The 27,714-nt window shown below is 48.4% G+C and overlaps 1 protein-coding gene across 1 annotated transcript in view; it reads left to right on the top strand.

The window, feature by feature from the left end:
* Positions 1-27,714, top strand: part of LOC135057187 (uncharacterized) — an 826,406-nt gene that overhangs the window by 1,520 nt on the left and 797,172 nt on the right. The window contains 7 exon segments of the mRNA XM_063963085.1: positions 2,099-2,265; positions 3,912-4,103; positions 6,206-6,285; positions 7,273-7,370; positions 7,465-7,576; positions 7,784-7,881; positions 9,152-9,248. Coding sequence (XP_063819155.1) covers positions 6,252-6,285; positions 7,273-7,370; positions 7,465-7,576; positions 7,784-7,881; positions 9,152-9,248 — 439 coding nt within the window. The 5' untranslated portion in view covers positions 2,099-2,265; positions 3,912-4,103; positions 6,206-6,251.

Below are 27,714 nucleotides of genomic sequence, written 5' to 3'. Positions count from 1 at the left end.
CTGAAAAACATCCCCACAGCATGATGCTGCCACCACCATGTTTCACTGTGGGGATGGTGTTCTTCAGGTGATGGGATGTGTTGGGTTTGCGCCAGACATATCGTTTTCCTTGGTGGCCGAAAAGTTCAATTTTAGTCTTATCTGACCAGAGCACCTTCCTCCATACATTTGGAGAGTCATCCACATGCCTTTTGGCAAACTCAAAACATGCCTTCTTATTTTTAACACTAAGTAATGTCTTTTTTCTGGCCACTCTTCCATAAAGCCCAGCTCTGTGGAGTGTACGGCTTATTGTGGTCACATGCACAGATACACCAGTCTCTGCTGTGGAACTCTGCAGCTCCTTCAGGGTTACCTTTGGTCTTTGTGCTGCCTCTCTGATTAATGTCCTCCTTGCCCGGTCTCTGAGTTTTGGTGGCCAGCGTTCTCTTGGCAGGTTTGTTGTGGTACCATGTTCTTTCCATTTGAAGACGATGTATTTGATGGTGCTTCGGGGATCATCAAAGATTTTGAAAACAATGTATAACCCAACCCTGACTTGTACTTCTCAACAACTTTGTCCCTGACTTGTTTTGAGAGCTCATTGGTCTTCATGGTGTGATGCCTCTTGCTTAGTGGTGTTGCAACTTCTGGTGCCTTTCAGAAAAGGTGTGTTTATACTGACAGATCATATGACACTTAGATTGCACACAGGTGGACTTCATTTCACTAATTATGCGACTTCTGAAGGTAATTGGTTGCACCAGAACTTTTGAGGGGTGTCATTGCAAAGGGGGTGAATATATATGTGTCACGCTCTGCGTAAGTTGGGATTCCGACAACCGAGTTTTGGCTGAAGGGACAGCTACCTGTGAGGAGAGTAAACGAGGTGGCTCAATGTAATTCCTCCTCATGGGTTGGAAGCCATACTAAGTGTTAACGTTGGCCGGAGGGCGTAAAGAAAAGAAGGACTCTGTAGGAAGATAACTGTAGTTTTAATGAATAATCAGGTTGTACATGAATATTGGAGAAATAGAAGAAACTAGAAGAATTAGAGTCTATGGTTAAATGACTTGAAGAGTGAAACTGAAGACTGTGTTTTATGATTAAAAGACGAGACTGAAGTACTTGGACTTTGAAGAAATTAAGACAGGGTTTGTGATTGAAAGACAAGGCTGAAGAACTTGGACTTTGAAGAAATTAAGATTGTGGTTTGTGATTGAAAGACGAGGCTGAAGAACTTGGAATTTGAAGAAATGAAGGCTGTGGTTTGTGATTGAGAGACGAGGCTGAAGAACTTGGACTTTGAAGAAATGAAGACATCTGCGGGAACCACCGTTAGCACCTGGAGCTCCTCTACGACCTGGGACCCCGTGAGCGCTTCCACGAGTGGCAACGGACTTAGACAGCAGGACTGCAGCAGCGTTTAGGTAACCGATAGATGAGAGCAACCAGGACCAGGGAACCAGAAGTAACCTGGAAGCACAGAGCTGGAGAACCTTTCACAAGGAGGTAACTTGAAGCACTGGCACTCTCCCTCTGAGCCAGCCCTCTTTTGTAAGGGGAGAACACGCAGGATTGGCTGGACACAGGTCGGGAACTTCATTGGTAATACTCTGGTCTACAACATGGCTGCCCCCAGCACAGGAGACATACTTAGCTGTTAGCAACAGGGTCAGTTTAAATCACACATTTATTACAATTAATGCGTACCAGTGGAGATTGTACGGATCTATCTGTGTGAATAGACAATTACTAATTCGAGCTCAGGGCACGGGACTAAATAAAGAGTGCACTATATTGTTTTTAATATCCGGATATTATCCTTGATTTTATTTGCTGTTTATATGTGGAATGTAATAAATGTGTGATTTAAACTGACCCTGTTCTTAGCGCTCCCTTGTTTAAATATATTTTGTGGTTTTTGGTAATTGGTGGAACAGTACCACCGGTGGTAGCAGTAGAGATTAGGTGTATTTTTTAATCAATTATGGGTAGTAATTAACAGATTTCTTGGTGGTATTATCATAAAGCGCTGTGTATTTTAGAAATATTTAGCTGTTAGCACACAGCTTTAGTCAGCTTCTGTCTCTGACACACTATACTGTGTCACCACTAGAGGACCTTACCACAGCGATCCCCGCCGCAGCGCCCGGCTCTCCAGACCCTCGGCCCCCGGCCCTTGGCTGCCGCACATCCATCTAGGAGGACCCGCCGCCAGCAGCTCCCTGCCGCCGCAGCTATGCCAACCAGCGGGACGGTAACCCGCGGGAGCACCCGCCTGAGGTAAGGCTCCGGAGCCTGACAATATGCACATGCCAATTTTCAGATTTTTATTTAGAAAAAATATTTTTTATATACATTTTTCTCATTTCACTTCACCAACTTAGACTATTTTGTGCAGATCCATCACGTAAAATTCAGATTTAAAAAAAATAATAAATTACAGGTTGTAATGTAACAAAATAGTTAAAAAGCCAAGGGGGTGAATACTTAAGCAAGGCACTGTATGTGCTGCTTTCCCATCATTGCCGACCTATCATATCGAACCCATTGAAAACACCCATCTCATCAATGCATTAGTTCAACACAGGTGACTGCGGTCATAGGAAATCCAGGGTCAGAGAACTCTGTACCTGGTGGATGGGGTCATGGTAGAGGGTCTGTAATACAACACAGATGGAGCAGACTCAGGGTTCCTGTTACAGACGGAGCAGACGCTGGCGTTCTTTTATACAGACAGAGCGGGTTTTGGTGTCCTGTTATACAGATGGTGCGGGCTCTGGAGTCCTGTTATGCAGATGGTGCGGGCTCTGGAGTCCTGTTATGCCCTGAGGGTCTTCGGTTGCCCTGGACCAGGCCCATCACGGTAGCTTACAGGAGGCGGAGCTTGGAGACACTGGGCTCAAACCAGTACAGGCAGAGACAGGGACTACTTGTCTTATATTCCTGTTGGTCGCAAGATGAAGAAACTGTCATCTTGAAGGCAAATATGTTTATTGCTCGCAGTCTTAAAAAAGACCTTTCCTCCTTGAAAGCATTGCTCAGAAGGGACAGCATTGAATGTTACAGCAGTTCCACATCTCAAGATGTCACAGAACATGTACACTCTCTGAGGCACGCTGGCCTCCTTTTATCTCAATCCAACACACAATAACACAGGGGTGAGTTCCACCCTTGGTATTTTTAACCAGACAGGCTATCTCATGAAATATAAATAAATGCAGATTACATTTCAAATGCGTTAAATAATCTGATTAATATGTTCCAGTCTCTCACAAATGTAAATATAATTTCAATTGCACCCCCCCCCCCCCCCCCCACCTACCTTCTAGGAACAGCATAAAATTTTGAAAATCAACAATACTGTTTTTTCACCTGTGTGCCTCTGATTTTTACACAGAGATATATGAATGCTCTCCTGGAATACATCTCAAAGACCACTATTAGGTATGGGTTCACTACGATATGCCGGCGGTCGGGCTCCCGGCGACCAGCATACCGGCGCCGGGAGCCCGACCACCGGTTTACCGACAGTGTGGCGAGCGCAAATGAGCCCCTTGCTGGCTCGCTGCGCACGCTACGGGCACAGTGGCGCTATTCTCCCTCCAGGGGGGTCGTGGACCCCCACGAGGGAGAATAAATGTCGTTATGCCGGCTGTCGGGCTCCCGGCGCCGGTATGCTGGTCGCCGGAAGCCCGACCGCCGGCATACTGAAGACCACCCTTAGGTGTATATAGTATATTTAATAATAGGAAGAAAGAGAATTTGCTAATTTCAGATAGTTATCACTCATTCTCCCTAGTCTAATATTTCTGTTAAATTAGGCTGTTCGTGTATTTTGCACAATATCAATTTAATCAAAGGGTAATTCCTGGAAATAGGTGGATTTTTAAATGTATCTTTTTATTGATGTCTCTCTTATTACACAGGATTACACAGTAGTGAGGAAGACATCCGGTGAGTGTGAGACGCCCTGTAACCGTTCCTGTGTGTCAGGAGGATTGAGCAGGACCCAGAGCCCCATCACGGTGCCTCCACCTCACTCACTGATGCATGCGAGAGACAATGAGCAGAAGATCCTGGAACTCACCAACAAGATCATTCAGCTGCTGACTGGAGAGGTGACTGCTGGGAATGGGGTGTTATACAGTAACACCAGGGGAGGTGTCTGGGTGATGACTGGAGAGGTGACTGCTGGGAATGGGGCATTATACAGTAACACCAGGGGAGGTGTCTGGGTGATGACTGGAGAGGTGACTGCTGGGAATGGGACATTATACAGTAACACCAGGGGATGTGTCTGGGTGATGACTGGAGAGGTGACTGCTGGGAATGGGGCATTATACAGTAACACCAGGGGAGGTGTCTGGGTGATGACTGGAGAGGTGACTGCTGGGAATGGGACATTATACAGTAACACCAGGAGAGGTGTCTGGGTGATGACTGGAGAGGTGACTGCTGGGAATGGGACATTATACAGTAACACCAGGGGAGGTGTCTGGGTGATGACTGGAGAGGTGACTGCTGGGAATGGGGCATTATACAGTAACACCAGGGGAGGTGTCTGGGTGATGACTGGAAAGGTGACTGCTGGGAATGGGGCATTATACAGTAACACCAGGGGAGGTGTCTGGGTGATGACTGGAGAGGTGACTGCTGGGAATGGGTCATTATACAGTAACACCAGGGGAGGTGTCTGGGTGATGACTGGAGAGGTGACTGCTGGGAATGGGACATTATACAGTAACACCAGGGGAGGTGTCTGGGTGATGACTGGAGAGGTGACTGCTGGGAATGGGACATTATACAGTAACACCAGGAGAGGTGTCTGGGTGATGGCTGGAGAGGTGACTGCTGGGAATGGGACATTATACAGTAACACCAGGGGAGGTGTCTGGGTGATGACTGGAGAGGTGACTGCTGGGAATGGGACATTATACAGTAACACCAGGAGAGGTGTCTGGGTGATGACTGGAGAGGTGACTGCTGGGAATGGGACATTATACAGTAACACCAGGGGAGGTGTCTGTGTGATGACTGGAGAGGTGACTGCTGGGAATGGGACATTATACAGTAACACCAGGGGAGGTGTCTGGGTGATGACTGGAGAGGTGACTGCTGGGAATGGACATTATACAGTAACACCAGGGGAGGTGTCTGGGTGATGACTGGAGAGGTGACTGCTGGGAATGGACATTATACAGTAACACCAGGGGAGGTGTCTGGGTGATGACTGGAGAGGTGACTGCTGGGAATGGGGCATTATACAGTAACACCAGGGGAGGTGTCTGGATGATGACTGGAGAGGTGACTGCTGGGAATGGGACATTATACAGTAACACCAGGAGAGGTGTCTGGGTGATGACTGGAGAGGTGACTGCTGGGAATGGGGCATTTTACAGTAACACCAGGGGAGGTGTCTGGGTGATGACTGGAGAGGTGACTGCTGGGAATGGCGCATTATACAGTAACACCAGGGGAGGTGTCTGGGTGATGACTGGAGAGGTGACTGCTGGGAATGGGGCATTATACAGTAACACCAGGGGAGGTGTCTGGGTGATGACTGGAGAGGTGACTGCTGGGAATGGGGCATTATACAGTAACACCAGGGGAGGTGTCTGGGTGATGACTGGAGAGGTGACTGCTGGGAATGGGACATTATACAGTAACACCGGGGGAGGTGTCTGGGTGATGACTGGAGAGGTGACTGCTGGGAATGGGACATTATACAGTAACACCAGGGGAGGTGTCTGGGTGATGACTGGAGAGGTGACTGCTGGGAATGGGGCATTATACAGTAACACCAGGGGAGGTGTCTGGGTGATGACTGGAGAGGTGACTGCTGGGAATGGGACGTTATACAGTAACACCAGGGGAGGTGTCTGGGTGATGACTGGAGAGGTGACTGCTGGGAATGGGGCATTATACAGTAACACCAGGGGAGGTGTCTGGGTGATGACTGGAGAGGTGACTGCTGGGAATGGGACGTTATACAGTAACACCAGGGGAGGTGTCTGGGTGATGACTGGAGAGGTGGCTGCTGGGAATGGGACATTATACAGTAACACCAGGGGATGTGTCTGGGTGATGACTGGAGAGGTGACTGCTGGGAATGGGGCATTATACAGTAACACCAGGGGAGGTATCTGGGTGATGACTGTGTCATTGTGTGTGTCAGGTTCTTATAAGGTGTCAGGATGTCACTGTCTGTCTCTCCATGCAGGAGGGGGGAATATATAGAGGAACACAAGGGTCTGTACAAGGACGTGATGATGGAGAATCACCTGCCCCTCACATCACTGGGTAAGAAGATACTTTGGACCTGATTCTAAAGCAGATGGCTGCCTATTTTGTCGGTCGGACGTCTAAATGTGTAAGAAGTTAGACACCCACTCTGAGCGCCCTCAGACGTTGCAATCATCTTTGGCGGGCCTTTAGACACAACCATCAGTCGCACCAGGTTAGATATGATATCCCAGCTGCCGGGATTCCGGCGGTCAGGAGACCGACGCCAGATGCCACCTTCAGTCACCACACTATTTTATTCCCCCTTAGGTGGTGGTGTGGACCACCACCCGAGGGCAATACAGGGCAGGCAGAATGGGCATAGGGCTCACAGGGAAGATTCCCGGTGGGCCGACGCACCAGTGGGACCTGTTTTGTTTGAGGACATGTGGTCCTTTTTATAGACATAATGAATAAGATGCAAAATAATTTGCATATATGAAAATTATAGCCACTTAGCCTGTGATTGCAGATGATTTAGTGTATGCTCTGTCTGCCTGCTTGGCTGACATATAAGATTGAGTGACTAGTGATTGGGATACTGTTGGTGTAATAAGCAAGATAATATATCTTTCTAAAGAATTATATAGTTTCCTAAATTCTGAAGGTGTATCATATAATGTGCTCATAATATTTAATTTTATTTATTTTTAACTTCCCCCTTGATGCTGGACATGCCAACTATCTGGAAAGTCTTGGGGGGAGGGTACTGCTGCCATGGCCCATGGCTAGACCTTACACCTCTGGTGCTGCCCATGTGGGGCCACTAGTACAAATTTTTCCAGGGCCGCTTTTTGTTCCCAATCCACCCCTGGGGGCAGGGGTTGGGAATCCGTCTGCCGGCATTTCACTGGCTGTCGGGATCCCGACAACCGGTATATTGAATGCATTCCACTCAGAATCAGGTCCTTTATTGGGGAGCAATTTTCAGCAGCCACCTATAAACACAGATCATCTAATAATCACATATACACAATGTACTCAGTCACTGTGTGTCTCCTACAGATGGACCCAGTAACAGGAATACCCCAGAGAGATGTCCCTGTCCTCTGTATTCCCAGGATTGTACAGGAGAGAACCCCAGGATCCCACAGGAGGATCAGGTAGGTGGGATTTATGGTCTCACCAAGTACTTAATTACCAAATTTACTTTTCACTATATAATCTTTAGATCAGCTGAGTAAATGTAATATTTAGGATGAAGACCTGACTAATATAAAGGTAGACGATACAGAGGGAGAAGATGAGACGTATGTGAGGGGTGATCATCAGTGTAAGGAGGAGGAAATCCCTACAGATATCAGCTCAGGTGAGTAATAACCACTTATAACAGAAGAGTCACATATTCTCCTTGGTCCCTCAGTACAGCAGTCTCATTCACTGGCTACTTATTCATTAGGTTAGAGGAGACTTTCACTTATTGCAAAGTAGAGAACAGTTTTGAATATGCCCTATGCACACATCACTTAATAATCACCTAAACACAATGGACTCAGTCACTGTATGTCTCCTACAGAAGGACCCAGTAACAGAGATACCCCACAGAGATGTCCCTGTCCTTTTAATTCTCAGGATTATACAGAGGAGAATCACAGGACCCCACAGGAGCATCAGGTAGGTGGGACCCTTACAGAAGCTGTGTGTGTCTTATACACTGATATTCTCCTGTTCAGTCTCCGTTCATGAAATCCAACATTAATAAAGTATTATTTTACTGATTTGGGGGATAATACAGTGGCACAGTGGTTAGCATTATATATATTAGCTTCATAGTGCTGGGGTCATGGGTTCAAGTCTTATCAAGCCTTGCCTTATTCAGCTCCCATCACTATTGCGATGCAAACGCATTTCCTGACTATGCCTGTCAGTGCGCACGCGCAGATCCTATTCTGCGCGTGAGCATGGCGGGAAATGCGTTCCCTGATTAACAGTATGGAGTGTGAAGAATAATTGGAACCACGTGATCACAGGCTGTTGCTATTGTTTGGTTAAGATGTGGCACATAATCTGTATATCAGGAGAGGAGGATGTGCAAATTCAACTGTAACATTTTTGAAGAGAGATGGAAAAGTTGATGACTAAAACTGAGAATTCTGCTGGTATGAAGAGTTCTTCAGCGGAGAGGATATAGTAAAGGAGGAGAGCTTTCAGGTGGTAAGGTGCTGATCTGAGAGTGAGAAAGCCTTTTCTAGAGATCAGAAACAAGTCATAGTGTAAAGAACAAGGCAGTCGCCATCCCAATAACTGAGTCAGTCCATAGGAAGAGGGTTAGAGAGAGTCGTTTGAAGGCACAAGGAGAATGTTGGGATGTTGAAATCATCCAATATGAAGACGTCTGCAGATACAAAATCAGAGAATCGGGCAAAGATATGTTTAAAATATATTGTTGGTGTGGACCAGGGGAGTAACAGATCCCAGCAACAACCATAGATGTGAACGTGAGTGACGGGATATTTGCTAGAACTGTGAATGTGTAATATGTGGTGAGGTCTATTCCAACTCCACCTCCTTGTCTACTTCCAAGCTTGGAGGTGTGAGTGAGGCGGAGAGCACTGTGTGAAAGGGCTTCAGATGAGGCAGTGTCTGATTGTGGTTGAAGTTTTTTAAGAGAGAGAGATCATGGATGGAGGCCAGTTTGTTGCAGAGTCTGCATTCCATCCTGCACATTTGAAATGTTTTGAAAGCTATGGGAGAAGGGATATGTGTTTTCTGTTTGCTGGATTAAGGGGGGTTGGGGGGGAGCTGCGGGGATACGGGGTGCGGGGACACCTGGATTTTGAGATAAATCACCATATAATAGAAGCTGAAGGAGACAGAGATTAAAAAAGTTTTTTTTTTTAAAGTGATCGTAAGATGTTTGTGATTTTTTTTTTTTTTTTATTAGGGGGAAGTTCTCCCTGATATTAAGGGAGAAGAAGAGACATATGTGAGGGGTGATCAGCAGTGTAAGGAGGAGGAAATCCCTACAGATATCAGCACAGGTGAGTAATAATCACTGATTACAGAGAAGAGTCACATATTCTCCTTGTTCTGTCACTACAGCTTATCCTACAGTACAGAGTAATGAGGACAATGTATCTGCCCAGTGGGGGAGTCAGTTGCCATCAGTCCTTATTGGACTCCAGCTCTCTCCCTCACATCATGTCACTTTATGTTACCAGCCCAGAGATCTGACCAGTCTCCTCCCCACACTCTCTGGTGTATCTCATACATCAGGAGCCATCAGCCCCTATTTCTCTTACGTCCTAGAGGATGCTGGGGACTCCGTAAGGACCACGGGGTATAGACTGGCTCCGCAGGAGACATGGGCACTATAAAGAACTTTGGAATGGGTGTGCACTGGCTCCTCCCTCTATGCCCCTCCTCCAGACCTCAGTTAGTTCCTGTGCCCAGAGGAGACTGGGTGCATTACAGGGCGCTCTCCTGAGTTTCTCTGAAAAAATAATTTTGTTAGGTTTTTTATTTTTAGGGAGCACTGCTGGCAACAGGCTCCCTGCATCGTGGGACTGAGGAGAGAGAAGCAGATCTACTTAAGTGATAGGCACTGCTTCTTAGGCTACTGGACAACATTAGCTCCAGAGGGAGTCGGAACGCAGGTCTCCCCCCGCCGTTCGTCCCGGAGCCGCGCCGCCGTCCTCCTCACAGAGCCGGAAGATAGAAGCCGGGTGAGTATAAGAAGAAAAGAAGACTTCAAAGGCGGCAGAAGACTTCAGATTTTCCCTGAGGTAAGCCGCTGCGCGCCATTGCTCCCACACACAACACACACGAGCAGGCACTGATGGGTGCAGGGCACAGGGGGGGCGCCCTGGGCAGCAATATAAACCTCTAGGACTGGCATATCAGTATATATAGGCTGCGGAGGCAGTAGTTATAAGAATCCCCCGCCAGTTATAAGAAATTGAGCGGGACCGAAGCCTGCCGCTGGAGGGGGCGGAGCTTGGTCCCACAACACTAACCAGCGCCATTTTCTCCACAGTGTACTGCAGAGAAGCTGGCTCCCCGGACTCTCCCCTGCTGAACACGGTGACACAGGGCTGAAAAGAGGGGGGGGGGGGCACTTGTAAGTAGAGATGAGCGGGTTCGGATTTACTCGGTTCTTAACGCCAGAACTATCGCAAGTTCTTTTTTTCTGGGTTTTTCTTATTGGCTAACCAAAACACGTGACGTCCGTGAGCCAATAAGGAGATTCGGGTAAATACGAGTAAATCCGAGTAAAACCGAACCCGCTCATCTCTACTTGTAAGGCGCAGTGAGTTTATTACACCGTAATTATATATAAAAGCGCTATATTATCTGGGAATTGGTTTCCAGTGTCAGTTGGCGCTGGGTGTGTGCTGGCATACTCTCTTTCTGTCTCTCCTAAGGGCCTTATTGGGGAACTGTCTCCATAGAAATATATCCCTGTGTGTGGGGGTGTCGGTACGAGTGTGTCGACATGTCTGAAGCGGAAGGCTCATCTAAGGAGGAGGTGGAGCAGATGATTGTGGTGTGTCCGTCGGCAAAGCCGACACCTGATTGATTGGACATGTGGAATGTTTTAAATGCAAATGTGACCTTATTACATAAGAGGATGGACAAAGCAGAGTCCAGAGAAAAAGCAGGGAGTCAATCCATGGCTTTGACTGTGTCACAGGCCCCTTCAGGGTCTCAAAAACGTTCTCTATCCCAAATAGCAGACACTGATACCGACATGGATTCTTTCTCCAGTGTCGACTACGATGATGCAAGGTTTACACCCAAGGGTGGCCAAAAGTATTCATTATATGATTATTGCAATAAAAGATGTTTTACATATCACAGATGACCCCTCTGTCCCTGACACGAGGGTGCGCATGTATAAGGAAAAGAAACCTGAGGTAACCTTTCCCCCATCTCATGAGCTGAACGAGTTATTTGAGAAAGCTTGGGAAACTCCAGACAAAAAACTGCAGATTCCCAAGAGGATTCTTATGGTGTATCCTTTCCCTGCACAGGACAGGGTACGGTGGGAATCCTCGCCCAGGGTAGACAAGGCTTTAACGAGCTTGTCCAAGAAGGTGGCGCTACCGTCTCCTGACACGGCAGCCCTCAAGGATCCTGCTGATCGCAGACAGGAAACTTCCTTAAAATCTATTTATACGCATACGGGTGCTTTACTCAGACTGGCAATAGCATTGGCATGGGTATGTAGCGCAGTTGCAGCTTGGACAGATACCTTGTCAGCTGACATTGATACCCTAGATAGGGATACCATTTTATTGACCTTAGGTCACATTAAAGACGCAGTCTTATATATGAGAGACGCTCAAAGAGACGTTGGGCTGCTAGGTTCGAGAGCCAACGCCATGGCGATTTCTGCTAGGCGAGCCCTGTGGACCCGCCAATGGACGGGTGATGCCGACTCAAAGAAGCATATGGAGGTTTTACCTTACAAAGGTGAAGTTTTATTCGGGGAAGGTCTCGCGGACCTGGTTTCCACAGCTACCGCGGGTAAATCTACCTTTTTGCCTTTTGTTCCCCCACAGCAAAAGAAAACTCCGCAATATCAGATGCAGTCCTTTCGGTCGCATAAGTCCAGAAGAGGTCGGGGCTCATCCTTCCTCGCCAGAGGTAAGGGTAGAGGGAAAAGAACGCCTGCTTTGGCTAGTTCCCAGGAACAGAAGTCCTCCCCGGCTTCTACTAAATCCACCGCATGACGCTGGGGCTCCACTGAGGGAGTCCGCACCGGTGGGGGCACGTCTTCGACTCTTCAGCCAGGTCTGGGTTCTGTCAGACGTGGATCCTTGGGTGATGGAAATTGTATCCCATGGCTACAAACTGGAATTCGAAGAGGTGCCCCCTCGCCGATTTTTCAAGTCGGCCTTGCCAGCTTCTCCCCCAGAGAGGGCAGTAGTGTTAGCTGCAATTCAAAAGCTGTGTCAACAGCAGGTGATTATCAAGGTTCCCCTAGTCCAACAGGGGAAAGGGTAATATTCAACCCTGTACGTGGTCCCGAAGCCAGATGGCTCAGTCAGACCCATTTTAAATCTAAAATCCCTAAACCTGTACTTGAAAAAGTTCAAATTCAAGATGGAATCGCTGCGGGCAGTGATCTCCAGTCTGGAAGGGGGGGATTTTATGGTGTCACTAGACATAAAGGATGCATACCTTCATGTCCCCATATATCCTCCTCATCAGGAGTACCTGAGATTCGCTGTACAGGACTGTCATTACCAGTTTCAGACGTTGCCGTTTGGGCTTTCCACTGCCCCGAGGAGGTATCCGGACTCCAGGTCGACAACAAAAAGGTCGACACGCCTTAGGTCGACGCCAATTGGTCGACACACCTTAGGTCGATATGGACAAAAGGTCGACAGGAACAAGGTCGACATGGAAAAAGGTCGACATGAGTTTTTCACCATTTCTCTATCGTCCTAGTGGATGCTGGGGTTCCTGAAAGGACCATGGGGAATAGCGGCTCCGCAGGAGACAGGGCACAAAAAGTAAAGCTTTTCCAGATCAGGTGGTGTGCACTGGCTCCTCCCCCTATGACCCTCCTCCAGACTCCAGTTAGATTTTTGTGCCCGGCCGAGAAGGGTGCAATTCTAGGTGGCTCTCATAAAGAGCTGCTTAGAGAAAGTTTAGCTTAGGTTTTTTATTTTACAGTGATTCCTGCTGGCAACAGGATCACTGCAACGAGGGACAGAGGGGAGAAGAAGTGAACTCACCTGCGTGCAGGATGGATTGGCTTCTTGGCTACTGGACATCAGCTCCAGAGGGACGATCACAGGTACAGCCTGGATGGTCACCGGAGCCGCGCCGCCGGCCCCCTTGCAGATGCTGAAGTAAGAAGAGGTCCAGAATCGGCGGCTGAAGACTCCTGCAGTCTTCTAAAGGTAGCGCACAGCACTGCAGCTGTGCGCCATTTTCCTCTCAGCACACTTCACACGCAGTCACTGAGGGTGCAGGGCGCTGGGGGGGGGCGCCCTGGGAGGCAAATGTAAACCTATATAAAGGCTAAAAATACCTCACATATAGCCCCCAGAGGCTATATGGAGATATTTAACCCCTGCCTGTATTCACAAAATAGCGGGAGACGAGCCCGCCGAAAAAGGGGCGGGGCCTATCTCCTCAGCACACGGCGCCATTTCCTCTCACAGCTCCGCTGGTCAGGACGGCTCCCAGGTCTCTCCCCTGCACTGCACTACAGAAACAGGGTAAAACAGAGAGGGGGGGCAAATTTAATGGCAATATCTTGATATATATAAAGCAGCTATAAGGGAGCACTTATTATAAGGCTATCCCTGTCATATATAGCGCTTTTTGGTGTGTGCTGGCAGACTCTCCCTCTGTCTCCCCAAAGGGCTAGTGGGTCCTGTCTTCGTTTAGAGCATTCCCTGTGTGTCTGCTGTGTGTCGGTACGTGTGTGTCGACATGTATGAGGACGATATTGGTGTGGAGGCGGAGCAATTGCCAAATATGGGGATGTCACCTCCTAGGGGGTCGACACCAGAATGGATGCCTTTATTTATGGAATTACGGGATAGTGTCAACACGCTAAAGCAGTCGTTTGGCGACATGAGGCGGCCGGACAATCAATTAGTGCCTGTCCAGGCGCCTCAAACACCGTCAGGGGCTGTAAAACGCCCTTTGCCTCAGTCGGTCGACACAGACCCAGACACAGGCACTGATTCCAGTGGTGACGGTGACGAATCAACCGTATTTTCCAGTAGGGCCACACGTTATATGATTTTGGCAATGAAGGAGGCGTTACATTTAGCTGATACTACAGGTACCACTAAACAGGGTATTATGTGGGGTGTGAAAAAACTACCTATAGTTTTTCCTGAATCAGAAGAATTAAATGACGTGTGTGATGAAGCGTGGGTTGCCCCTGATAAAAAGCTGATAATTTAAAAGAAATTATTGGCATTATACCCTTTCCCGCCAGAGGTTAGGGAGCGCTGGGAAACTCCTCCTAGGGTGGACAAGGCGCTAACACGCTTATCAAAACAAGTGGCGTTACCTTCTCCTGAGACGGCCGCACTTAAAGATCCATCAGATAGGAGGATGGAAAATATCCAAAAAAGTATATACACACATGCAGGTGTTATACTACGACCAGCTATAGCGACTGCCTGGATGTGCAGTGCTGGGGTAGTTTGGTCAGAGTCCCTGATTGAAAATATTGATACCCTGGACAGGGACAATATTTTACTGTCGTTAGAACAAATAAAGGATGCATTTCTTTATATGCGTGATGCACAGAGGGATATCTGCACACTGGCATCACGGGTAAGTGCTATGTCCATTTCGGCCAGAAGAGCTTTATGGACGCGACAGTGGACAGGCGATGCGGATTCAAAACGGCATATGGAAGTTTTGCCGTATAAAGGGGAGGAGTTATTTGGAGTCGGTCTATCAGATTTGGTGGCCACGGCTACAGCCGGGAAATCCACCTTTCTACCTCAAGTCACTCCCCAACAGAAAAAGGCACCGACTTTTCAACCGCAGCCCTTTCGTTCCTTTAAAAATAAGAGAGCAAAGGGCTATTCATATCTGCCACGAGGCAGAGGTCGAGGGAAGAAACAGCAACAGGCAGCTCCTTCCCAGGAACAGAAGCCCTCCCCGGCTTCTACAAAAGCCTCAGCATGACGCTGGGGCTTCTCAAGCGGACTCGGGGACGGTGGGAGGTCGTCTCAAAAATTACAGCGCGCAGTGGGCTCACTCGCAGGTAGATCCCTGGATCCTGCAGATAATATCTCAGGGGTACAAGTTGGAATTAGAGACAGATCCACCTCGCCGTTTCCTGAAGTCTGCTTTACCAACGTCCCCTTCCGAAAGGGAGACGGTTTTGGAAGCCATTCACAAGCTGTACTCTCAGCAGGTGATAGTCAAGGTACCTCTCCTACAACAAGGGATGGCTCGGTAAGGCCTATTCTAAATCTGAAGTCCTTGAACCTGTACATAAAGAAGTTCAAGTTCAAGATGGAGTCACTCAGAGCAGTGATAGCGAACCTGGAAGAAGGGGACTTTATGGTATCCTTGGACATCAAGGATGCGTATCTCCACGTTCCAATTTACCCCTCACACCAGGGGTACCTCAGGTTCGTTGTACAAAACTGTCACTATCAGTTTCAGACGCTGCCGTTTGGTTTGTCCACGGCACCTCGGGTCTTTACAAAGGTAATGGCCGAGATGATGATTCTTCTTCGAAGAAAAGGCGTATTAATTATCCCATACTTGGACGATCTCCTAATAAGGGCAAGGTCCAGAGAACAGCTAGAGATGGGATTAGCAATATCTCAAGAGGTGCTAAAGCAGCACGGATGGATTCTGAATATTCCAAAATCCCAATTAATGCCGACAACTCGTCTGCTGTTCCTAGGGATGATTCTGGACACGGTTCAGAAAAAGGTTTTTCTTCCCGAGGAAAAAGCCAAGGAGTTATCCGACCTGGTCAGGAATCTCCTAAAACCAGGAAAGGTGTCTGTACATCAATGCACGCATCTTCAGATGCACCTGCAGATAACCCTGTCTCCAAGGACAAGGGTATCTCTTCTGTGGTGGTTGCAGAGGGCTCATCTATTGGAGGGCCGCAGATTCGGCATACAGGATTGGATCCTGGTGACCACGGACGCCAGCCTGAGAGGCTGGGGAGCAGTCACACAAGGAAGAAACTTCCAGGGAGTGTGGTCGAGCCTGGAAAAGTCTCTTCACATAAACATTCTGGAACTAAGAGCAATCTACAATGCTCTAAGCCAGGCGGAACCTCTGCTTCAAGGAAGACCGGTGTTGATCCAGTCGGACAACATCACGGCAGTCGCCCATGTAAACAGACAGGGCGGCACAAGAAGCAGGAGTGCAATGGCAGAAGCTGCCAGGATCCTTCGCTGGGCGGAGAATCACGTGATAGCACTGTCAGCAGTGTTCAGCAGACACGATCTTCACCCGGGAGAGTGGGGACTTCATCCAGAAGTTTTCCACATGCTAATAAACCGTTGGGAAAGACCAATGGTGGACATGATGGCGTCTCGCCTCAACAAAAAACTGGACAGGTATTGCGCCAGGTCAAGAGATCCGCAGGCAATAGCTGTGGACGCGCTGGTAACACCTTGGGTGTACCAGTCGGTGTATGTGTTTCCTCCTCTGCCTCTCATACCAAAGGTATTGAGAATCATACGGCAAAGCGGAGTAAGAACGATACTAGTGGCTCCGGATTGGCCAAGAAGGTCTTGGTACCCGGAACTTCAAGAGATGGTCACGGACGATCCGTGGCCTCTACCTCTAAGACAGGACCTGCTTCAGCAGGGACCGTGTCTATTCCAAGACTTACCGCGGCTGCGTTTGACGGCATGGCGGTTGAACGCCAGATCCTAAAAGGAAAAGGCATTCCAGAAGAAGTCATTCCTACCTTGATTAAGGCAAGAAAGGAAGTCACCGCGAAGCATTATCACCGCATTTGGCGGAAATATGTTGCGTGGTGCGAGGATCGGAGTGCTCCGACGGAGGAATTTCAACTGGGTCGTTTCCTACATTTTCTGCAATCAGGATTGTCTATGGGTCTCAAATTGGGATCTATTAAGGTTCAAATTTCGTCCCTGTCAATATTCTTCCAAAAAGAATTGGCCTCAGTTCCTGAGGTCCAGACTTTTGTCAAAGGAGTACTGCATATACAGCCTCCTGTGGTGCCTCCGGTGGCACCGTGGGATCTAAATGTAGTTTTAGATTTCCTCAAATCCCATTGGTTTGAACCACTAAAAAATGTGGATTTGAAATATCTCACATGGAAAGTGACTATGTTACTGGCCCTGGCGTCCGCCAGGAGAGTATCTGAACTGGCGGCTTTATCTTATAAAAGCCCTTATTTAATTTTCCATTCGGATAGGGCAGAGCTGCGGACGCGTCCGCATTTTCTCCCTAAGGTGGTATCAGCGTTTCACCTGAACCAGCCTATTGTAGTGCCTGCGGCTACAAGCGACTTGGAGGACTCCAAGTTGTTGGACGTTGTCAGAGCTTTAAAAATATACATTTCAAGGACGGCTGGAGTCAGAAAATCTGACTCGCTGTTTATACTGTATGCACCCAACAAGTTGGGTGCGCCTGCTTCTAAGCAGTCGATTGCTCGTTGGATTTGTAACACAATTCAACTTGCACATTCTGTGGCAGGCCTGCCACAGCCTAAATCTGTTAAGGCCCATTCCACAAGGAAGGTGGGCTCATCTTGGGCGGCTGCCCGAGGGGTCTCGGCATTACAACTCTGCCGAGCAGCTACGTGGTCAGGGGAGAACACGTTTGTAAAATTCTACAAATTTGATACCCTGGCAAAGGAGGACCTGGAGTTCTCTCATTCGGTGCTGCAGAGTCATCCGCACTCTCCCGCCCGTTTGGGAGCTTTGGTATAATCCCCATGGTCCTTTCAGGAACCCCAGCATCCACTAGGACGATAGAGAAAATAAGAATTTACTTACCGATAATTCTATTTCTCGGAGTCCGTAGTGGATGCTGGGCGCCCATCCCAAGTGCGGATTATCTGCAATACTTGTACATAGTTATTGTTAACTAATTCGGGTTATTGTTTAGGGAGCCATCTTTCAGAGGCTCCTCTGTTATCATACTGTTAACTGGGTTTAGATCACAAGTTGTACGGTGTGATTGGTGTGGCTGGTATGAGTCTTACCCGGGATTCAAAATCCTCCCTTATTGTGTACGCTCGTCCGGGCACAGTACCTAACTGGAGTCTGGAGGAGGGTCATAGGGGAGGAGCCAGTGCACACCACCTGATCTGGAAAAGCTTTACTTTTTGTGCCCTGTCTCCTGCGGAGCCGCTATTCCCCATGGTCCTTTCAGGAACCCCAGCATCCACTACGGACTCCGAGAAATAGAATTATCGGTAAGTAAATTCTTATTTTTTTTCTTTTTTGGAACCTTTTCATACTTAACGATCCACGTGGACTATTGGAACGGTAATCGGTGCGAAGCGGAGCGGAGAGAAGGCACCATGCCCGAAGCATGGCGAGCAAAGCGAGCCATGCGAGGGGACGCGGTGCACTAATTGGGGTTCCCGGTCACTCTACGAAGAAAACGACACCAAAAAAACATAAAAAACTCATGTCGACCTTTTTCCATGTCGACCTTGTTCCTGTCGACCTTTTGTCCATGTCGACCTTTTGTCCACGTCGACCTAAGGCGTGTCGACTAATTGGCGTCGACCTAAGGTGTGTCGGCCTTTTTGTTGTTGACCTGGAGTCCCAGACCCCCGAGGATTTTCACCAAGGTGATGGCGGAGATGATGGTGCTCCTGCGCAGGCAGGGAGTCACAATTATCCCGTACTTGGACGATCTCCTGATAAAAGCGAGATCGAGAGATCAATTGCTGAAGAGCGTATCGCTCTCCCTGAGAGTGCTACAACAGCACGGGTGGATTCTAAATCTGCCAAAGTCACAATTGATTCCAACGACTCGACTATCATTCCTAGGCATGATTCTGGACAGGGAACAGAAGATGGTTTTTCTCCCAATGGAAAAAGCCCAGGACCTCCAGAACATGGTCAAAGACCTGCTAAAACCAAAAAGAGTGTCGGTTCATCAATGCACTCGAGTTCTGGGGAAAATGGTGGCAGCCTACGAGGCCATCCCCTTCGGCAGGTTTCATGCGAGGACATTTCAGTGGGACCTTCTGGACAAGTGGTCCGGGTCCCATCTACAAATACATCAGAAGATAAGCCTGTCCCCCAGGGCCAGGGTGTCTCTCCTGTGGTGGCTGCAGAGTGCTCACCTTCTAGAGGGTCGCAGGTTCGGCATTCAAGACTGGGTTCTGATAACCACGGACGCGAGCCTCCGGGATGGGGAGCAGTCACACAAGGAAGAAATTTTCAGGGACTATGGTCAAGCCAGGAGGCTTGTCTGCACATCAACGTACTGGAATTGAGGGCCATATACAACGGCCTACGACAAGCGGAGAATCTTCTTCGCGACCTACCGGTTCTGGTTCAATCAGACAACGTCACAGCAGTGGCTCATGTAAACCGCCAAGGCGGGACATGGAGCAGAGTGGCAATGGCGGAAGCCACCAGGATTTTTAGCTGGGCGGAAAATCACGTAAGCGCTCTGTCAGCAGTCTTCATTCCGGGAGTGGACAACTGGGAAGCAGACTTCCTCAGCAGGCACGATCTCCATCCAGGAGAGTGGGGACTTCATCAAGAAGTTTTTGCAGAGATAACATGTCTTTTGGGAATTCCTCAAATAGACATGATGGCGTCACGCCTCAACAAGAAGCTTCAAAGGTATTGTGCCAGGTCAAGGGACCCTCAGGCAATAGCGGTGGACGCCCTGGTGATACCATGGGTGTTTCAGTCGGTCTATGTGTTATCTCCTCTTTCTCTCATCTCAAAAATATTGAGAATCATAAGACAAAAAATAGTGCAGACAATACTCATTGTTCTAGATTGGCCTCGAAGGGCCTGGTACTCAGATCTTCAGGAAATGCTCACAGAAGATCCGTGGCCTCTTCCTCTCAGGAAGGACCTGTTACAGCAGGGGCCCTGCGTGTTCCAAGACTTACCGCGGTTACGTTTGACGGCATGGCGGTTGAACACCGAATCCTAGCTGGGAAAGGTATTCCGGATGAAGTCATTCCTACGCTGATAAAGGCTAGGAAGGAGGTGACGGCGAAACATTATCACCGTATCTGGAGGAAGTATGTGTCTTGGTGTGAAGCCAAAAATGCTCCTACGGAGGATTTCCATCTGGGCCGTTTTCTCCACTTTCTACAGACAGGAGTGGATATGGGCCTGAGGTTAGGCTCCATTAAGGTACAGATTTCGGCCCTATCTATATTCTTTCAGAAGGAATTGGCTTCTCTCCCAGAAGTCCAGATTTTGGTAAAGGGAGTGCTGCACATCCAGCCTCCTTTTGTGCCCCCAGTGGCACCATGGGACCTTAACGTGGTATTACGGTTCCTAAACTCTCACTGGTTTGAACCGCTTCAGATGGTTGTATTAAAGTTTCTCACTTGGAAGGTGGTCATGTTGTTGGCCTTGGCATCTGCGAGGCAGGTGTCCGAATTGGCGGCCTTGTCTCACAAGAGTCCCTATCTGATTTTCCATATGGATAGAGCGGAGTTGAGGACTCGTCCTCAATTTTTGCCCAAGGTGGTTTCATCGTTTCATATGAACCAACCTATTGTGGTGCCTGTGGCTACGGGTGACTTGGATGACTCCAAGTCCCTGGATGTAGTCAGGGCCTTAAAAATCTATGTAGCCAGGACGGCTCGGTTTAGGAAAACAGAAGCACTGTTTGTCCTGTATGCAGCCAACAATGTTGGTGCTCCTGCTTCGAAGCAGACTATTGCTCGCTGGATCTGTAACACGATTCAGCAGGCTCATTCTACAGCAGGATTGCCGTTACCAAATTCGGTAAAGGCCCATTCCACTAGGAAGGTGGGCTCTTCTTGGGCGGCTGCCCGAGGCGTCTCGGCTTTACAGCTTTGCCGAGCAGCTACCTGGTCGGGTTCAAACACTTTTGCAAAGTTCTATAAGTTTGATACCCTGGCTGATGAGGACCTTGCGTTTGCTCAGTCGGTGCTGCAGAGTCGTCCGCACTCTCCCGCCCGGTCTGCAGCTCTGGTATAAACCCCATGGTCCTTACGGAGTCCCCAGCATCCTCTAGGACGTAAGAGAAAATAAGATTTTAAACCTACCGGTAAATCTTTTTCTCCTAGTCCGTAGAGGATGCTGGGCGCCCGTCCCAGTGCGGACTACTTTCTGCAAGGCTTGTATATCGTTATTGCTTACATAAGGGTTATGTTACAGTTGAAATCAGTCTTTGCCTGATTCTGTTTTGTTGCATACTGTTAACTGGTTGCGTATATTCCATGTTATACGGTGTGGATGGTGTGGGCTGGTATGAATCTTGCCCCTGGATTACCAAAATCTTTTCCTCGTACTGTCCGTCTCCTCTGGGCACAGTTCTCTAACTGAGGCCTGGAGGAGGGGCATAGAGGGAGGAGCCAGTGCACACCCATTCTCAAGTTCTTTATAGAGCCCATGTCTCCTGCGGAGCCCGTCTATACCCCATGGTCCTTACGGAGTCCCCAGCATCCTCTACGGACTAGGAGAACAAGATTTACCGGTAGGTTTAAAATCTTAATTATACTCCTGCTCTCCCCCTCACATCATGTCACTCTGTGTTACCAGCCCAGAGATCTGACCAGTCTCCTCCCCACACTCTCTGGTGTATCTCATACATCAGGAGCATTTAGCCGCTATTATACTCCTGCTCTCCCTCTCACATCATGTCACTGTGTGTTACCAGACCAGAGATCTGACCAGTCTCCTCCCCACACTCTCTGGTGTATCTCATACATCAGGAGTCATCAGCCCCTATTAGACACCTTTCTCCCCTCTTCACTGCATTCCCGCACTGTCTACTGAATCTCATCATTGGGAACATGGGTCATTACTATAGAAATTCTGCGGGGTATATACCCTGTATACTACCACATATGATGTTACCAATTATCCTCCTTGTGCAAAAATAGTAATAATATTTGTATATGCCGTACTCATTAATGATTACATGCTCTTAATTTTATCTGAAACAAAATGTGGATGATCGTTAAACTTGGAATTTATACTTACTCTTGGAGGGTTAACAATCATTTCAAGTATCCTTACCTCTGTGGACTGGTTAGTGATGGTAGTTGTGCAATTTGCTAATGAAATTGTGCAGCACTTATGCATTTATTCAATTTATAACATATACACAGTGTGTTTATGTATATAATACACTGCTCAAAAAAATAAAGGGAACACTTAAACAACACAATGTAACTCCAAGTCAATCACACTTCTGTGAAATCAAACTGTCCACTTAGGAAGCAACACTGAATGACAATCAATTTCACATGCTGTTGTGCAAATGGAATAGACAACAGGTGGGAATTATAGGCAATTAGCAAGACACCCCCAATAAAGGAGTTGTTCTGCAGGTGGTGACCACATACCACTTCTCAGCTCCTATGTTTTCTGGCTGATGTTTTGGTCACTTTTGGAAGCTGGCGGTGCTATCACTCTAGTGGTAGCATGAGACGGAGTCTACAACCCACACATGTGGCTCAGGTAGTGCAGCTTATCCAGGATGGCACAACAGTGCGAGCTGTGGCAAGAAGGTTTGCTGTGTCTGTCAGCGTAGTGTCCAGAGCATGGAGGCGCTACCAGGAAACAGGCCAGTACATCAGGAGACGTGGAGGAGGCCGTAGGAAGGCAACAACCCAACAGCAGGACCGCTACCTCCTCCTTTGTGCAAGGAGGAACAGGAGGAGCACTGCCAGAGCCCTGCAAAATGACCTCCAGCAAGCCACAAATGTGCATGTGTCTACTCAAACGATCAGAAACAGACTCCATGAGGGTGGTATGAGGGCCCGACGTCCACAGGTGCGGGTTGTGCTTACAGCCCAACACCGTGCAGGACATTTGGCATTTGCCAGAGAACACCAAGATTGGCAAATTCGCCACTGGCGCTCTGTGCTCTTCACAGATGAAAGCAAGTTCTCACTGAGCACATGTGACAGACGTGACAGAGTCTGAAGATGCCAAGGAGAACGTTCTGCTGCCTGCAACATCCTCCAGCATGACCGGTTTGGCAGTGGGTCAGTAATGGTGTGGGGTGGCATTTCTTTGGGGGGCCACACAGCCCTCCATGTTCTCGCCAGAGGTAGCCTGACTGCCATTTGGTACCGAGATGAGATCCTCGGACCCCTTGTGAGACCATATGCTGGTGCGGTTGGCCCTGGGTTCCTCCTAATGCAAGACAATGCTAGACCTCATGTGGCTGGAGTGTGTCAGCAGTTCCTGCAAGATGAAGGCATTGATGCTATGGACTGGCCCGCCCGTTCCCCAGACCTGAATCCAATTGAGCACATCTGGGACATCATGTCTCGCTCCATCCACCAACGCCACGTTGCACCACAGACTGTCCAGGAGTTGGCGGATGCTTTAGTCCAGGTCTGGGAGGAGATCCCTCAGGAGACCATCCGCCACCTCATCAGGAGCATGCCCAGGCGTTGTAGGGAGGTCATACAGGCACGTGGAGGCCACACACACTACTGAGCCTCATTTTGACTTGTTTTAAGGAGATTACATCAAAGTTGTATCAGCCTGTAGTGTGTTTTTCCACTTTAATTTTGAGTGTGACTCCAAATCCAGACCTCCATGGGTTAATAAATTTGATTTCCATTGATAATTTTTGTGTGATTTTGTTGTCAGCACATTCAACTATGTAAAGAACAAAGTATTTAATAAGAATATTTCATTCATTCAGATCTAGGATGTGTTGTTTTAGTGTTCCCTTTATTTTTTTGAGCAGTGTATATACATTGCATCCAGAAAGTATTCACAGCGCTTCACTTTTTCCACATTTTGTTATGTTACAGCCTTATTCCAAAATGGAATAAATTAATTTTTTCCCTCAAAATTCTACACACAATACCGCATAATGACAACAAGAAAAAAGTGTTTTTGAGATTTTTGCAAATTTATTAAAAATAAAAAATCACATGTACATAAGTATTCACAGCCTTTGCCATGAAGCTCAAAATTGAGCACAGGTGCATCCTGTTTCCACTGATCATCCATCAGATGTTCCTACAGCTTAATTGGAGTCCACCTGTGGAAATTTCAGTTGATTGGACATGATTTGGAAAGGCACACACCTGTCTATATAAGGTCCCACACTTGACAGTGCATGTCTGAGCACAAACCAAGCATGAAGTCAATGGAATTGACTGTAGACCTCCAAGACAGTATTGTCTTGAGGCACAAATCTGGGGAAGGGTGCAGAAAATTCTCTGCTGCTTTAAAGGTCCCAATGAGCACAGTGGCCTCCATCATCTGTAAATGGAAGAAGTTCGGAACCACCAGGACTCTTCCTACAGCTGGCCGACCATCTAAACTGAGCGATGGGGGAGATGGGCCCTAGTCGGGGAGGTGACCAAGAACCCTATGGTCACTCTGTCAGTGATTCCACTGTGGAGAGAGGAGAACCTTCCCGAAGGACAACCATCTCTGCAGCAATCCACCAATGAGGCCTGTATGGTAGAGTGGACAAACAGAAGCCACTCCTTAGTAAAAAGCACATGGCAGCCCACCTGGAGTCTGCCAGAATGCACCTGAAGGACTCTCAGACCATGGGAAACAACATTTTCCCTTACGTCCTAGAGGATGCTGGGGACTCCGTAAGGACCATGGGGTATAGACGGGCTCCGCAGGAGACATGGGCACTCTAAAGACTTTAGATGGGTGTGCACTGGCTCCTCCCTCTATGCCCCTCCTCCAGACCTTAGTTAGATCCTGTGCCCAGAGGAGACTGGGTGCACTGCAGGGGAGCTCTACTGAGTTTCTCTGAAAAATACTTTTTGTTAGGTTTTTTGTTTTCAGGGAGCACTGCTGGCAACAGGCTCCCTGCATCGTGGGACTGAGGGGAGAGAAGCAGGCCTACTGAAATGATAGGCTCTGCTTCTTAGGCTACTGGACACCATTATCTCCAGAGGGTCGGAACGCAGGTCTCACCCTCGCCGTTCGTCCCGGAGCCGCGCCGCCGTCCTCCTCACAGAGCCGGAAGATAGAAGCCGGGTGAGTATGAGAAGAAAGAAGACTTCAGATCTTCTATGAGGTAACGCTGCGCGCCATTGCTCCCACATTAACACACACACTGGCGGCACTGTATGGGTGCAGGGCGCAGGGGGGGCGCCCTGGGCAGCAATTAATAAACCTCTAGGCACACTGGCATAGTTATATACTGCGGAGGCAGTATATTACAAAAACCCCCGCCAGTATAAAGATTTGAGCGGGATCGAAGACCGCCGGTGAGGGGGCGGAGCTTGATTCCTCAGCACTAACCAGCGCCATTTTCTCCACAGCACGCTGCAGAGAAGCTGGCTCCCCGGACTCTCCCCTGCTGAACACAAGTACAGAGGGCAAAAAAAGAGGGGGGGGGGGCACATTTATTTGACGCAGTGAGTATATTTTTATAAAAGCGCTGTACTGACTGGGATTTTATTCCAGTGTCCGGTGGCGCTGGGTGTGTGCTGGCATATTCTCTCTCTGTCTCTCCAAAGGGCCTTATTGGGGGACTGTCTCCATATATATATATATATATATATATATATATATATCCCTGAGTGTGTGGGGGTGTCGGTACGTGTGTGTCGGCATGTCTGAAGCGGAAGGCTCATCTAAGGAGGAGGTGGAGCAGATGACTGTGGTGTCTCCGTCGGCGACGCCGACACCTGATTGGCTGGATTTGTGGAATGTTTTAAATGCAAATGTGTCTTCATTACATAAGAGAATGGACAAAGCAGAGTCCAGAGAAAAGACAGGGAGTCAATCCATGCCTTTGACCGTATCACAGGGCCCTCCAGGGTCTCAGAAACGTCCCCTGTCCCAAGTAGCAGACACTGATACCGACACGTATTCTGACTCCAGTGTCGACTACGATGATGCGAGGTTACACCCAAGGGTGGCCAAAAGTATTCATTATATGATTATTGCAATAAAATATGTTTTGCATATCACAGATGACCATTCTGGCCCTGACACGAGAGTATGCATGTTTAAGGAAAAGAAACCTGAGGTAACCTTTCCCCCATCTCATGAGCTGAACGCGTTATTTGAAAAGGCTTGGGAAACTCCAGACAAGAAACTGCAGATTCCCAAGAGAATTATTATGGTGTATCCTTTCCCTGCACAGGACAGGGTACGGTGGGAATCCTCACCCAGGGTGGACAAGGCTTTAACGCGCTTTTCCAAAAAGGTGGCGCTACCGTCTCCAGACACGGCAGCCCTCAAGGATCCTGCTGATCGTAGACAGGAAACTACCTTAAAATCAATTTATACACATACGGGTGCCTTGCTCAGACCGGCAATAGCGTTGGCTTGGGTTTGTAGCGCTGTAGCAGCTTGGGCAGATACCTTGTCATCTGACATTGATGCCCTAGATAGGGATAGCATTTTATTGACCTTGGGTCACATTAAAGATGCAGTCTTATATATGAGAGACGCTTCGAGAGACGTTGGGCTGTTAGGTTCAAGAGCCAACGCCATGGCGATTTCTGCTAGGCGAGCCCTGTGGACCCGCCAATGGACGGGCGATGCCGACTCAAAGAGACATATGGAAGTTTTGCCTTACAAGGGTGAGGTTTTATTTGGGGAAGGTCTCACGGACCTGGTTTCCACAGCTACCGCGGGTAAATTTACTTTTTTACCTTATGTTCACCCACAGCAAAAGAAAACACCACAATATCAGATGCAGTCCTTTCGGTCGCATAAGTCCAGAAGAGGTCGGGGCTCTTCCTTCCTCGCCAGAGGTAAGGGTAGAGGGAAAAGAATGCCTGTTACAGCTAGTTCCCAGGAGCAGAAGTCCTCCCCGGCTTCTACTAAATTCACTGCATGACGCTGGGGCTCCACTGAGGGAGTCCGCGCCGGTGGGGGCACGTCTTCGACTCTTCAGCCACGTCTGGGTTCAGTCAGACGTGGATCCTTGGGCGATGGAAATTGTATCCCAAGGCTACAAGCTGGAATTCGAAGAGGTGCCTCCGCACCGATTTTTCAAATCGGCTTTACCAGCTTCTCCCCCAGAGAGGGAGATAGTTTTAGCTGCAATTCAAAAACTCTGTCAACAGCAAGTGATTGGCAAGGTTCCCCTAGTTCAACAGGGGAAGGGGTACTATTCAACCCTGTTTGTGGTCCCGAAACCGGATGGCTCGGTCAGATCCATTCTAAATCTAAAATCCCTGAACCTGTACTTGATAAAGTTCAAATTCAAGATGGAATCGCTCTGGGCAGTTATCTCCAGCCTGGAAGGGGGGGATTTTATGGTGTCACTAGACATAAAGGATGCATACCTTCATGTCCCCATATATCCCCCTCATCAGGTGTACCTGAGATTCGCTGTACAGGTCTGTCATTACCAGTTTCAGACGTTGCCGTTTGGGCTTTCCACGGCCCCGAGGATTTTCACCAAGGTGATGGCGGAGATGATGGTGCTCCTGCGCAGGCAGGGAGTCACAATTATCCCGTACTTGGACGATCTCCTGATAAAAGCGAGATCGAGAGATCAATTGCTGAAAAGCGTATCGCTCTCCCTGAGAGTGCTGCAGCAGCATGGCTGGATTCTAAATCTACCAAAGTCACAGTTGGTTCCAACGACTCGGGTATCTTTCTTAGGCATGATTCTGGACACGGAACAAAAGAGGGTTTTTCTCCCAATGGAAAAAGCCCAGGAACTCCAGAACATGGTCAGAGACCTGTTAAAACCGAAAAGAGTGTCAGTCCATCAATGCACTCGAGTACTGGGAAAAATGGTGGCGACCTACGAGGCCATCCCCTTCGGCAGGTTCCCTGCGAGGACGTTTCAGTGGGACCTTCTGGACAAGTGGTCGGGGTCCCATCTACAAATACATCAGAAAATAAGCCTGTCCCCCAGGGCCAG

The sequence above is a fragment of the Pseudophryne corroboree genome, chromosome 3 (genome assembly GCF_028390025.1).
Source record: "Pseudophryne corroboree isolate aPseCor3 chromosome 3, aPseCor3.hap2, whole genome shotgun sequence".
NCBI lineage: Eukaryota > Metazoa > Chordata > Amphibia > Anura > Myobatrachidae > Pseudophryne > Pseudophryne corroboree.
Note: the sequence above shows the minus strand (reverse complement) of the source record. Positions and strands in the feature narration are given on the sequence as shown.